This window comes from Morone saxatilis, unplaced genomic scaffold (assembly GCF_004916995.1).
Source record: "Morone saxatilis isolate NCDOM2014 unplaced genomic scaffold, NCSU_SB_2.0 Contig19, whole genome shotgun sequence".
Taxonomy (NCBI): Eukaryota; Metazoa; Chordata; class Actinopteri; family Moronidae; genus Morone; species Morone saxatilis.
Window position 1 is genome coordinate 3427400 of NW_023339751.1, and position 14655 is coordinate 3442054.

Genomic DNA, 14655 nt, shown 5'->3' on the forward strand with positions numbered 1-14655 from the left:
TGTGTTCCCGAGTCACTGCAGAGGAGGATGGAAAGGAAGGAAGAAATCATTAGACCGCAGAGTCCAAAGTCACAGAGAGGTCTCTGATGTAATCTTTTTTCCCAGCAGTTAGTTAGGGAGTAAAAGAAATTTGTCACAACCTTAATTACTCTTTTAGCTACTATAGGTTGCAGCAATTCACAGCAATGTATACTATTAATTCTAGCACTCTACTACATGCACAAATGTTCAGGCTTTAAAACTGGTTCACCCAAAACAGGTTCATGAGGGTTTCATTTTTCATGCAATGTATTATATTACGTATATATTATAACGCTTGCAACACCACTTTTCTAGCTTTTATTTCTTATAATTTGCTTAAATTGTGTTTTCTTTTCCTTTTTTCACATTTTAAATGTTAAATATAAAGTATTTTATTATATAAAAATTGCACAAGCAAGCATGAATTGTCAAGTTAATGCTGATAGTTCATTTAAAACATTTTAATAATTATGTTCTTGTCTTTATGTCGAAAGTCAATGGAAAATGACAGCAAAACGAATCTCATCAATATAAACTTGAGAGGAAAGAGCATTATTTAATATGATTATGTATTTCCGCATACTGTACACACATATCTGCAATGCTGTTAAATTCAAAACGAAACAAAACAACCTGACAAACACAATGAGTTAGACACATGGGTGTGACCGCTACTGTAAGTGATGTAACTAGCAAGACGCTGATTTTATCGACAATGTATAGTACTGATACCACAAGTATTTTAATAATGCTTTAGGGAAAAAAAAAGAAAAAAGACAGATTACAGTGCAGGGCCATGTCTGAAAGCTATCTAACATCTCATCATATGTGCATGCACATGTTGCAGCTTAAAGATATAAAAATGTTTAAAGTCTGCAAACATTAGGATGTTGTAATATGACTGTGGGAATGACTACATGGTTATAGTAGCCATTCTTGTTTCAGGATATTCTTTTTGTCTCACACACCAGGGTGCAGTGACTGTCAGACAGGGGAAACAGGATTTTAATAAGGTAGGTGAGGTGGATGTGCATCTGTGTGTGTGTGTGTGTGTGTGTGTGCTTTACAATGAGAGAGAGCATGCATTAATGAGTTGTATGCACACAATGTAGTTCTCATTCAGCCTCTTTTTCTATGAAAAAAGCACTTTAAAGTGGAAAAACAACACACAACGGTGGAAACTTAACTTGAATTACCAATAAATTACCAATGGTAACACACCACCTCTGCTGATACTTGAGCTGCTGCAGACGTGCACTGAGAGAGACGAATGCAATGTATTTTCTTACAATAACGAATTAAAACAAAAATAAAAAAATATCACATTGCTTACTTTTTATTGATTTCTTCTGTTGTGATTTCTGCAGTTTTGTTCTTGGTTTCAATGTATACTTCTATCATATAGTTATGTCTTTTATTTTTATTTTGAATTGTTTAGCCTTTTCTTTTGTTTTATTGATACTGTGTGATTTTAAATAGTTGTTTTTCTGTGGATGAAAGACCAGTGACCACTTTCTGGAATAAAGAATAAAGTCTTAAAGGCATAGATAATCTACTGATAATGAAAATATTGAAACAAAAAAAGGTTTTAAAAACCCAAGACTAAGTTTAATATTTAGGCAGCCTAATGGTAGATGTTTACAGCCAGGTGGACGGCACAAAGGGTAGACACCAAAGGGAACATGTGGAATGAACCTAAAGTTAAATTCTGACAAACAAGGATCCAACCAACCAATAAAATGGCCGGAAAAGAAATGGATCCATTGTTTATGTTATTAGTTCCACATGTGCTTTTATTGAAATTGAAAGTCGAGTGATAAACTGATGAAATTGTAGTCAGTATACATGCAATCAATTTATCCATTTTCTGGCTGGCATGACAGATAATGTTTGAGAACCACGACAGTACATCCAACAGGGATTACTTTATAAAACTCCAACTTATGGCCATATTTAATGAAAGGAATAACTAACAGGTTTAAGGTTGGTCAGTTGTTGGTAACACCAGTTGAGCTCCACGATGGAGAGTTGACCCTTAAAGTCTAGCCTGGGACCAGGAGTTAAGATCAAATTAACCTACCATACAGCAATTTAGTTTCAGGCCATTCCAGCAACTGTCAGTAAAACTGGTTTCTGGAGGGGAAGAAGCATTTCAGGTATGCCCTCAGGAGACTGAGCATTCGTCTCTGCGGCCAGACCTGTACATATAAATAAATTTTCACTTATGAATCACCATTTTAAAGGATTGTGTCAGTGAATCAGAAAATCTACTACAAATTTCTGCAATTTCTAAGCAAAATACACATATCAGAGTTGCAAATTCCATAATAAATTTCAAGGTTTTTAAATTTTATTCAGATTAGTGTTACAGTTTTTGTTTCCTTGGTTGCACACCCCGACACAGTAACTAGCTGAGCCTCTTGGCAGGCCTGAGGATAAGCACACTGAGTGCTTGCAGCTGAGATAGACATCAGTAAAGCAAGTGTAGGCCTATGAGTTGGACTTCCCCAATTCCTCACCAAGAGCTCTATAGCTGAGTGACATTGTGCCTTCTGTTACACAACACTTGCAACTGATACAGAAGTTAGTTTTCCTCCCACTGCGTCGCATGCACCCAAGTAGATAAATGCTCCTGCAGTACTGACAGGGAACAACTGGTTCTTTACACTCTGTGGTCTGTCAGTAGAGTTCTGATAGTGATGCCTTATTTCACTCTGATTCTTCTCGCATGTATTGTTTGACAACTGTAATGGGCTTATTTATGTGCACAAAGGCAAATCTGAGGCAGCTTTTATTTCTCCCCCTGTGGTATAAGAACTTGGGCTGAAGTGTGGTGGGTGGATGAAACAACAGTGTTGACAATATCTGCTTATCTGCTGGCTTTGACCTGATGGGAGCAAGGCCATGGCTGGATGCGCCTCCCTTATCGCCATATCTACGTCTGCGGGGGCCAACCCAGAACCGCTGGCCAAGCTTTTTTTTTCCACCACCATGCCTCCGGGTTTCAGGTGGGCTTTTTGTTCCCCGTACAGGCAGAATGCAGGCTGTGGGCTAAGGAACAATACTGTGTTCAGAGAGCAGGGAAGAAACTGCACGTAGCAATGTTCACATCATATTATGCAAGGGAACTCCCTGTTACCTCTGTTTCCAAGAAAGTATGGCTCTCTACCCCTCTATAGGCTGAAAGAAACAACCATCTAGAGAGACCACATAGCTCTGCCAAATCAAATTAACATGGTCATCCCAGAAAGAGACCATTTGTTTGTTTTTCAGTCAGATGAAAAACGTTTATCATAAACTTTATGCGCAGATGAAAAACACAATCATCTGACAAAAAATATTATATCAATAAAAATATGGCTCTGTTGCATCTGAAGTGGGGTTATTCAAACGTATAATACGGAAAACATGAAGTAAATTACGAGTTAACCTCTCTGACTGGCAGCAGTTTGACGTGTGTAACACTTGAATAAAACCCAGTAAGGACTACAGGTCCAAGGTTGATGTGATACTACATGTGTTAAGTAACTTTTTAAATCCCAGTTCACATTCTGTCCAAGCTCACTGCAGAGACACACAGACACCAGGTAGGTCTTTCTTTGAGCTTCTTATTATATAATAAAGATTGGAAGCAGCAGGTTTATAGTAATATAATAGTTTATAATAAGCAATATATATATTGATATTCATTATCAGAAGCTGGTATTTGTGCAACACATACAAATTAGACTGAAAACATTTAATTAAGATAATAAGCTTGTAAAATATTTTATAGCAATGGATGACTCCCTTTAAAGGCAGTTAATGTCATCGGTCCATATAGCAGGTTTTATGTAACACACTCTTTACACTGTTGTAGCTGCTGGGTTGAACTTTGCTCACTGATTATTCACTCACATGTTGTGACGATAAGGTTGATGAAATACAACTCTGATCCAAAGATCAAAAAGGGTAAAATGTGCTAATAGATTTAATCTATATTTCTAAAACCTTAGAAAATGTCAAGATATAGAGACTAAATATTAGATAACAAGGTAATTAACAACCAGCACAATATAAACCTTGATGTGTGCAATAATTCAATGTTTAGAGCCAATTATATATTCTGAGATGTAATGATCTGCAATCAACTTTTGCATCACAGTAATAAAATGGGATTTATTTTTTAGTTGTTATAGAGCATAAGTCTGCATATACTGCAAGTGTACGTAGTTCAGGTGAGGGAAACGTCCTGTGGAACATATGCAAACAGTAGTTGTATTGTGAACACAACAGTGATGAATGTAACTAAAAAGGTTTACTCATACAGGAAACACAAGCTCAAAAACTAGTTGTTCAAGATGGGTTAGACTTTAATCTAGACTTTCTGGAAAGAAGAAAGAAGGGAAACACTGCGATGTAATAACAGACAATCAATTCAGATTGCAGGTAAAGGTAGAAGTAATGTCCTCATTCCCCAGTGGTAGACAAAAGAAATCAACGTGGCATTAATAGTAAAAGTTTTACAATAAAATCCTGAAATATTCTAAAACATAGCGTCTTCGAAATGTAATGAGACCTTCTAAATTTCAAGAACAAGGGCCTGAATGTTAATTCATTTATTTTCTGTAGATTCATTCAGTAGCAAGTGGAAAGGAAGAAGTAACTATGAATAAGTCAGACAAAGGCAGACAGACCACACCCAATGGGAATCTCTTTTTCTTTTGACATGTATCAGTTTGGATTATCGGGGAGGGGGGCAAACAATGGAAACATGCAAACTCCACACACAAAACACCTGTGAGGCAACAGTGAAGAGCAGGGGCGGATCTATCTCTAAATATTCATGATGTGGCCAGAGGGTGGTATGGACACTTTAAAGGGTGGCACACATCATCGCAAACAATCCCATATATCAATAATTATAACAGGAGGCGATTACAACAAGTAAAACATACATACAGGTAATGCAAAAAAACAGACAGATACAATAGATACGGAGGGTTTTGCCGATAAAAGTTTCATAAATTAACTGATACCAATGGATCTGAGTGATGGCCAGTTGACTAGAGATTACAAGTTAACAGTTACAGTAAAGAGTGTTGAAAAGGACAAAGTGGATGGCAGTATTGCAGATACTGAGAAGATTGAGAAGACTTTTGGAGGCAAACCTGTAGCCTGAGTGAACCAGAGTGGGTAAATGATGCTATATTTTGATAGAGGAAACCGATTCTTGCTTTGACTGTCGATGTGTGTTTGAAAGCAGAATGAACCACCCAGATACCCTGATATTTGTAGGACGTGACGAATTCAAGTTCTGACGCGTCCAAGGAAGAGATTTTGTGAAGATATTTGAACTCAAAAACATTACATTATTATGGCACATAAGTAAGCATTGAAAATAAATATCTACAGTTTCATTTCCAAATCACAAGATATTTTTCCCAAATACATGTATTTTTATGTTGAACTTAAGTTTATCACTTAGTCTCTAGATCCTCACATTAATTAACGTTTTTTAACACATTTTTTTTTTAATCAATCTAAATGTGTTAGTTTTGGGAACAGTTGACACCAGTTGGGGTGGCCAGGCATTTCCATTTAGCCGCCTCCCTCCCAGACCCGCCCCTGCTGATGACATGAGGTTGGAGGTCGTAACGAGATCAACTTAGATGAAAGAGTTGTGTTTTAATCATACATTGATTTATTTGAGTCAAACTTTGTCATTTTAACTGTGAGGTTGACGCGTATGAAACCCGGAACCTTTCATTGCGGCGCTTGAGCTCACACGGCGTGTTTTGACGGTTACACCAGGGAGCTGTCAAGCCAACAGAAGTGCCTCTCTCCTTATCCGTGCAGTAAGCTCTCTAAAACTGTCAATTCCGACTTAATCCAGACAGAAAATGTGCCTGTAACGCGTTGCTGTGATAGTTTATTGTTGAAGGTGAACATGTTGATGAGTTATAACCGTTTAACTTTGAAGAGTAACTTTGTTTTTCACTGTCAGCAGAAACGGTTCTGGTGACCTCGGTAAAGCAGGACATTGTCATTAACAGCCAATTAACAGCTAATTACTGCACGAATCTTATTGCAAACATATGAAATGAATGTCTCAGTGTGTTTACAGAGCTGCTGGCTAACAACTGTGGCTCAGTGATTAGTGTTGATCCAATTATCAGCCATTCTTAAGTTAGTGACTAGTAAACAGTGTGCTTCTCCTTAGAGCTGCAGGGACACATAACCCAGAGACAGAGGTTAAAGGGCAGCACAAACAGCCTTCAGGGCACACTGATGTAAATATGTTCTTGTTTTACACGTTTGGAGGACACACACACACACACACACACACACATAATGTCCAAACACAGATAAGAGAATAATGTTTTTCTTTTAAAGCCACACCTCGCTGCGTCCTTGTGCTTCACATCGCTCTTTATAAACAGTACCTTTCTTCAGATATCGGTTCACACGCATTGGGTTCATATTAACATTAAAACAACACGATACAACAACGTAGAGATATTAAATTATCGTAATTCATGAGTGCAAAGGGATTAAAACACATACAGCCATTCGTCCAAATTGTTAAGGCCGTCATGATTACAGTTTTTCACTCAATTTATCAACACCTGAGGCTTTTTACCTCACTGTAACTGTATAGAGTTGAGTACAGTAGGGCAGTTTCTGTAAGTGTAAAACCAACACTGCTGCATTTGTAGATCATCAGTAAAACCTAGAAGAAGTGCTTAATGTGTATTAATGTCGAGGTGTCAGCGTACTATGAGTTATATGTTAATATAATATACATAAGTCAGGTTTGATAATAAATAAATCGTCATTTATGAAGCAGAAAATGACGAATATTTGCTTGTTCTGGCTTCTCAACTGCTGGGTTTCCATTGCTTTATCATTATAAACTGATATATCTTTGGGTTCTGTACTGTTGGTGAGAAAAAAAACAATTTGAAGGCATCATTTTGGGCATTTTTAACTATTTTAGCTATTTAATTATTGAACTACTATGTGACAGTTTATAGATTAAGTAAGTAAAGCTTTATTTATATAGCACCTTTTTGACACAGAGATTCAAAGTACTTTACAAACAACAAATAAATATATATAACCATACCCAATCAAACAAACACAGGGAGCATGTAAATACAAACAAAGAAAGTAATTGTAATGTAATGTAATGTAATTTCAGCTGAATGTTTCTGAAATCAGTCGATTAAAACTTGTTTCTGTCCGTCCTCTGCAGGCCTGCGTGATGGCCCAGGCAGACAGCAAGGTGCTGGTTCTGGGAGCGTTGGCTGGAGTGGCCGGCATCAGTTTGGCTGTGGTTTGTTACCAGGGCTTTAGGTCGAGACGGAGAGGCTCGTGTCCGGGCTTGTACCTCAACCGCACTAATGAACAGAGGACTGGCGTCATGTTGGTGGATAGTCCAGGTCTGCCGAGGGGTCAGGCTGAGGTGCTGGAGCGCCTCGAGGCCCTGATCCAGTGCGTGTCCGAGCTGAAGGATGAGATGAAGTCGTTGAAGAACGCTCTGCCGACGCTGCCGGACCATATCAGGGAGGAGCTTATGGGGCAAAATGTGGCGCGCCGAGCCAGCCCGCTCCACAGGACCACACCAACGCGAAGGAAAAGGGCTGCGGGGACCCTCGTAGGGGCCAGAGCTGGAGGTCGGAGCTCAGAGGAAGCAGAGAGCGAGGGAGGGTCAGTATTTTAAAATGCTGTGAAACATTCGATATTCCAGTTTTATATCAAATTATACATTTCTCACCCTCAGATTCTACGGTAGTAATCAAAATCAAATCAAAGTCATAGTGCCACCCCTGTTTCCCTCACAATTACACAAAGACTTTAAATGCTTTATTTGAACCCAACAGTTGCATTCAGGTTTACAGGATTCACACACACACACACACACACACACACACAGAATAACCCAAAATATTAAATGTATTTGTTAAACTGAACTCACACACTGTCCCTGGCTGACTACTGAACCAAACATTAATTTAACACACGGCAGACTTGGACCTTTGATAACAGCCAGTATTTTGGATCGTTGCTTGATAATTATTACTTTTCCGGATCAGCTTGTGCTCAAAGTGCAGTATCCTCTTCACATTTACCGTCTATTTGTAGTAATCACACACTGTTATTTACCTGAATATATTTGTATTAGTCCCAACCCTACATAATCCCTGTAGGAAACCCATAATGCATCTGCACAAGGGTCTTTCTCTGGCTGATACACATTAATGTCACTAAACAGTCCCATAGTAAAAAGATCTTAAACATATATTAGAACTAAACAGGGCTTTACTGCAGGAGCATTTCACTTGGATTCACACATGAAAAGACACAGATTCACAGAGTTCCTGTGCTAAACTTAAACTCCTTCTGCAAGCTGGTGTCAGTACTCAGCCAAAGGGAAGAACCTACACTCTGTAACTACACAACTACAATCGTTTGTAGTTCCCACAACACAGACAGAGTGATACGTCTTCTCTAGCTGACGTCTGCCATTCCAGGAGTCACGTTATTCAAATGAAACTTCAGGTTAACAGTCAGTATGACTTCACTTCTGTCTTATCTCATTTCAAGTTGTAGCTACATGTTGTGGACATTAATCAAAACAAGTGTGTTAGGTTGATTTCTCCATTCACTGCAGGTTGTAAGTATCTGCAGTGGCTGCCTATAACTCAGGACTTTGAAATGAATGAACCAATAAATCAATTAGGCAGCGTCTTGCACTTTTATCCCTTACGGACTAAGATGATAAGGTTGTCACAGAAGTGGATTTGTGGTGACTGCGTGAACTGTAGGCATTCCCCTGAATTCAAAGACAAGAGAGCGAACATCAAGGGGATTTTTAGGAAGTACTTGAGGGTGTTTGACAGTCAGTCAGTCAAAGGAAAGGAACTTGTATGATGAATGTTGGTGAAAAGGAGTATGTGGTTTTCTGTGAACGTAGACCAATAAGCTCTTCAGATTTGAACTCGGATCAGTAAGATCAAAGTGTGTGAAGACTCAGGAACATTTTTACTTTAATCAAGTGACTGGTAGCTCACCTGCTAGAGTGCTGCATGTCGTCACCTCTCTCTCCCGCCCACTCCTGTCAATCTTCAACTGTCCCGATGAAATAAAGCCATAAGAAAGCCTGAAAAAGAAGTTTAAAGTCCGTCCTATCACATATTATACTGACATAGAGATGTGGATATTAAATAAATTCAACTTTAAAAGGTAATTGGATAAAAACCGAGCTTATAATAATTTTGAATCAGTGGCATCAGTACATACTTTGACCAGCAGACTTCACTGTTTACAATATTTCGCTGCTGCTCGCGATTTCGCAGCTGAGCCGATTTTTGAATAAAAGGGTTTTAAAATATCTGTAAATATCGACCTGTGGTATGTAAATTCTAAGCATTTATATAAATCTTTCTGCAAATTATCAAACTCCACATCAGCCACAACATTTTCCTCAATGTGATCATTTTCAGTAGAAACACAAGATCGATAGATTAACAGATAAATATCTCAACAGGTGACAAACTGAAATTGATTTAAGGTTAATTTCCACTTTAACAATCATATCCGTTGATCAGTACGTGAATCTAGAAATCTTGTGGCCCTCCTACTTTACCAGTAAAACTTGTTTGCTCATTTTACGTGCTAAATTATAGCTATGACAGAATGTACATTTGCCTCAGGTGCTGCAGAAAACAGCAGACTAATCAAGTACCACATGCCCAGTCATTCACCTCCACCCACAGCCAAAATGCCTTGAACTCGTGCCAACCTCGGATAACATAAACAGCAGATGTGTTTCTTTTGAATGGACTATCAATTTTAAATATCATCTCATAAAAACAAATATCAACTGTTAAATGATGATGATTAAGCCGAAGCTTTAATGTTTTCAGCAGTCAGGCAGACTGAAGTTTTTCTTGGACATGATTGAATATATTTTAAACACGCGATTCAGAAATTTAATCAAATCAGAGAATGCATATCGCAGCACATGGAGATCTTTGCAAGGACAGGACTGGTGTTTTGTTTTCCTTAACCTTGATTGACCTGAGCTTCATTTGTGTAGGACAGTGGCTCCCAACCTGGTGGGTCATAAGGCCTTTTTGATTTTAAGGGGTGTGAGAAAGCTTAAAAAAAATAAACATATATCTCAGCATTTTCTTCACTTCTGTAAAGGAAACTAAATGAAACTGTTATTTTTAGAGTTTAGATGATTATTTACTTCACTCTCTCGTCCTGCGGTAGTTAAAAAGATTGTCAAAGAAAGGAGTAAATTAAGTCTGTATGATTATTAAAAAATATCAACATATCTCTGGTGCAATATTCACAGAAAAAAACACCCGAATCTTTTGTTTTACACAAACTTCCTGCACTTATTGTGTTCCCGATCTGGGTTAATTGTGCAGTTTATCGGCTGTTCTGTACTCTTACTGTCATGCGTTGAATATATATGTCACTCAGTCAGGGGTGGTCAGTTTACTCAGTGATAGAAAAACACAGAAAACAGGTCCCTGAAGGAAAAAGGTTGGTAACCACTGGTGTAGGAAGCGTTGTACGTGAAGCGCCAAGAAGACATCATAACACCGAGTGCAGCTGCTTTCAAACCCTAACCACACTGTTTTAAGGTGTGCAGTGAGCCTTAGATCAGAGCTGCACGGCTCTTCCCTATCTCTGTTACTTTCCTCGCAATGATTGATCAATTGCCTCTGAGCCATTTTTTACAACTACAACAACATGAAGTGGGCCAACCGAACATCCAGTGCACCCTGGGTAATTATCAGTGTTGTGTTTTACTGTCTGTGTCCTCTAAGAATCACATTCCACACAAAGGTTGGGTGGAGTGGGGGCGTTTATGTTTTCACCATAAGCCAGCGTCAGTTGTTATATAATCTTTAACATACTTGAGATAATTCAGATGCACCCAGATACGGGTCCATGAACATATATTGTTTGAAAAACATTACTTTTTTTCCCGGCAAAATGTGTGAAAGAACCAGGTTTTCAGGTCACGTATGTTTGTTGGCATTGGAAGTAGGACAGCTCGCAGACAGGTAATAACACCATATCATATGAGTCTTCTTTCACGATGGATAAACAGTTCAGGTCGACCCACCTCTACTTATGTTACCGTGGCCCTCCTCATTGGCTGGAGGAGCAGATGCAGGTGTAAGACTGCCCTCTAGCAGATGAGGTTCACAGGTTTTGAGTGACAGTCGTCGGCCGCATCAAATGCTCTTAATTACAGCCCGGGTTATTATGCTTTAAAAAAAATCACATCACGCACACACCTCCCATAATTAAAGAGCCTTTCCTGCCGCTCTGTTATTTGTAAGAGCACAGGGTGTGGGGGAATAGTGGGAATGGTACAGTGAAGAAATTTCAGCCCCTTAGGAAATGTCTAGCGATCCCCCAGAGGAGCCAGTTACACCCCTAATCCTCACTTCCATTTAAAGGGCTCTTCAAGTCTTGTTCGGCTGGCTTGGAAGTGTTTGGAGCACAATATCTCCACACAATATCCCCATGAGAGCCGCGATGCTAAGGGTTGGGTAATAGTTATTGCACGTTTGTTGAAATCTAAAGCCTTAAGAATGCATTTAAGATTAGTAAGATTAGTGTATTTATTGCTTCGTGCTAAATGCAAGTTTGCAAACATCTCAGTTCAACATTTTGCCAAAAAAAACAAGAAGTCATGTTGACACATAATAACATAATAAGTTTAGCTGTTGCATAATAAGCGATTTATAACATTAAAGAAAAACAGTTGTGTAGTTTACTGAACTTCTGTAAATAAAGGATTTTAGTGGGGCAGTAGATTTCCAACAGGGGGCATCCTGCAAGTATGAACAGGGCCTTCAACAAATCCTACAGCAAGCTCTGCTTCAGAACATGATAGATGCACATCACGAATAGGCAACAGCTTGTGTTTAAACCCTTCTGGAGTTGACTGCTTTAGCAAGCTTAATGGTTTTTCTAACATCTGTGTTGAAATGTTTTCTCTAGTTTCATAACTGCAGTTGATTAGTAAAAGAAAATATACAAATTATTATTTTCATGAATCAACTTTGTTCCTCTATGTTTGTCAGATATTTCAAGCATGACCAGTGTTGGCACATTGTCTAATAATAAGGCGCTCTAGCTCCACCCTGAGTCTGTGTAATGATGCATATTACATCGGCAGAAATGTTCCAGAGTAACAGAACAATTAGTGTGACATATTGTAGTGGTAGTAAGGTAGTGTCGATCAAAAAACGGGGGAACATGTAGACCCAGCCACTGAAAGGTTGAAAGGTCCAGCTGTTTATTCACTCCTCTTGTGTCACAATGGCTTCCTCATAGCTACCTCTCTGCAGGTAAGGAGACCCATCAATCACCCTGTCTGTGTGCCAAGCTGTCAGAGGCCTCATTTAAAAGTGTCTTGTAGGAACTTGTAATTCCTTGAACAGTTCGGCAGAGTTTATTCACATCACGTCGCTGTAGCTCGAGGACATTACCACTTCTTTTTTCCTTTTCCAAAAAAATAGCATTTATGATATTGGATAGTTGTTGATTTAAGCAGATTTAAGCAGAAGTTTTGTTTAGTGACGGGCAAGCCTGATCAACACACACCGAAATTTTTAGAAAAAGAAAAAGGAGCTCATTGTCTGCTTTGTGATTAAGAGCTTTACTCTAACTTCCCTGTGACATCATGGTACGTGCCGCTCCGCAGCTGTCCACATCAAAAACATTCACATCTATATCCTCAGATTCATACTTCAGTGAAAGGCTTTTAACCAAACAAACACATTTATTAAACTGCATACAATGTATACCATTCCCACAGAGCAGACACGTTCAGCTGTCTGATGTATCCCCACTCACACTCACTCACTCACTTGCGTCCCGTCCAGCAAAGGACAAACACCTTTTTGTTATAAACATTAAAAATGGGTGAGTAGTATTTGTACATTGTCACTTAACCTGTGCTGCTTGACTTCAGGGAGTACAAATCATTATGAAATTAACATTATCCACAGAAGAGGTGCAAATTTTTCCACCAGTACTGGCCCACAGACTATAGGGTGAGAGAACAACATAAAGTGATGTTCCTTATTCCTTACACAAAATTGGATCACTATGTCATGCCACAGCTGCATGAATAAAATGAACTAGTGTCCTTGGATGCTTGGCTTTCTTGTTAATATTAATTACTTATTAGAGGATTAAACTTTTCTTTAGATCACTCTCCTTTCTTTGAAATTGCTTTTCTTTCTCTCAATCATTTCTTGAGTTTCACTCTCTGAAAGAGAAGGTGTCATCCTACGTCCTGTTCAGATTTATTTGTGGCCTGTTTTCCTTTTGGCAACATTACAAACCAAACCACTTGTGTACAAACCCAAGTTTCTAAATTTGTTTCTTCCTCCTGCTATTTTAGAAACAAAGTGTTACAACATCCAAACAGAAGTGCTATTTATGGCTGAACATGCCACATGAATTATTGCATTCATTATTGACATGTAGTTTTATCATCTGTCAGTGTCAAGTGAATGAATGGCGGATTATTTTTCACATGCATTTTCTTTTGTTCTTGTTTTATGAGCCTGTGTTATTTGCCACAACAAAGGGTGGCTTAGTTAGAAACCCAGTGATGCTGTCAGCGAGGTGGTTCAGCAGCTGATCAGTGGGAAAGTGGGAGCTGACATCTAAAGAGTCGAATCCCTGCCCAGCTTTTGGGGGGCAGAGAGAATACACAACTGGACTCTTTCCAGTCAGTCAGCCATTGTTGTAGAGCAGCCTTTCATTGGTCCCGTCACCACAGCTACACCGTCCTGAATAAGCTGGGCTGCATGTTCCAAGGCCCGGTGATGTTGGGATGGTAACTTGGGTTTGTTTTGAACGGTGTAACCGTGGAGACTGCCATTGCTAAGCTCTATTGAGAGATCCCTTCAATGCCCCTTGGGGGTCTGTATACTGAACTGATCTCCTCTAGCGAGCACACAGCCTGTTGCAAATGAAGGTTAAGCTTTGCAGTCTTCAACTTTACACAAAACTTGGAGTGTTACAAGGTTGGACACAGCAGATTTACTGTTTCTTGCTGCTGAATACAAAGTGGAAGATACTGACTCTGGTACTGACTTGGTATACTGAGTGTTTCTTATTATTCAGGGATGCCTGCGGTCATCAGTGTTGAAATAACCCGTAGTATGTTAGAATAGCTTCATCACTGTGTAAGTTATATGCTGCGTCAGATAGTATTACCACAAGTAAAATACCACAAACTCACAAGTTACCTGAACTTAAATGGATGTATTCAAATTAGTGCTACAACAATTATCGAATAATTGTTTAAGAGATGTAAGCAAAAATACCAATAATGTGCTGGAACTCTGCTTGTAAAATATGAGTTCTTGTCTGTATCATTGTAAACTAAATATCTTTGAGGTTTGGACAGCAATTTGAAGGTCCGGTGTGTAACATTTAGGAGGGTCTATTGGCAGAAATGGTATATAATATGCATAATCATGTTTTCATTAGTGTATAATCACCTGAATATAAGAATCATTATGTTTTGATTACCTAAGAATGAGGCTTTTATATCTGCAGTCGCAGCAGGTCGCCGTCCATAGAGTCCACCATGTT

General features: G+C 38.9%; 1 protein-coding gene across 1 annotated transcript in view; it reads left to right on the forward strand.

Moving 5' to 3' along the window:
• Positions 1-5808: 5808 nt before the first annotated feature.
• The window catches only part of LOC118329719 (regulator of microtubule dynamics protein 2), a 29580-nt gene continuing 20733 nt past the window's right edge, over positions 5809-14655 (forward strand). The window contains exons 1-2 of the mRNA XM_035663979.1: positions 5809-5858; positions 7259-7713. Of these exons, the coding sequence (XP_035519872.1) occupies positions 7268-7713 (446 nt within the window). The 5' untranslated portion in view covers positions 5809-5858; positions 7259-7267. The remainder of the gene's footprint in view (positions 5859-7258; positions 7714-14655) is intronic.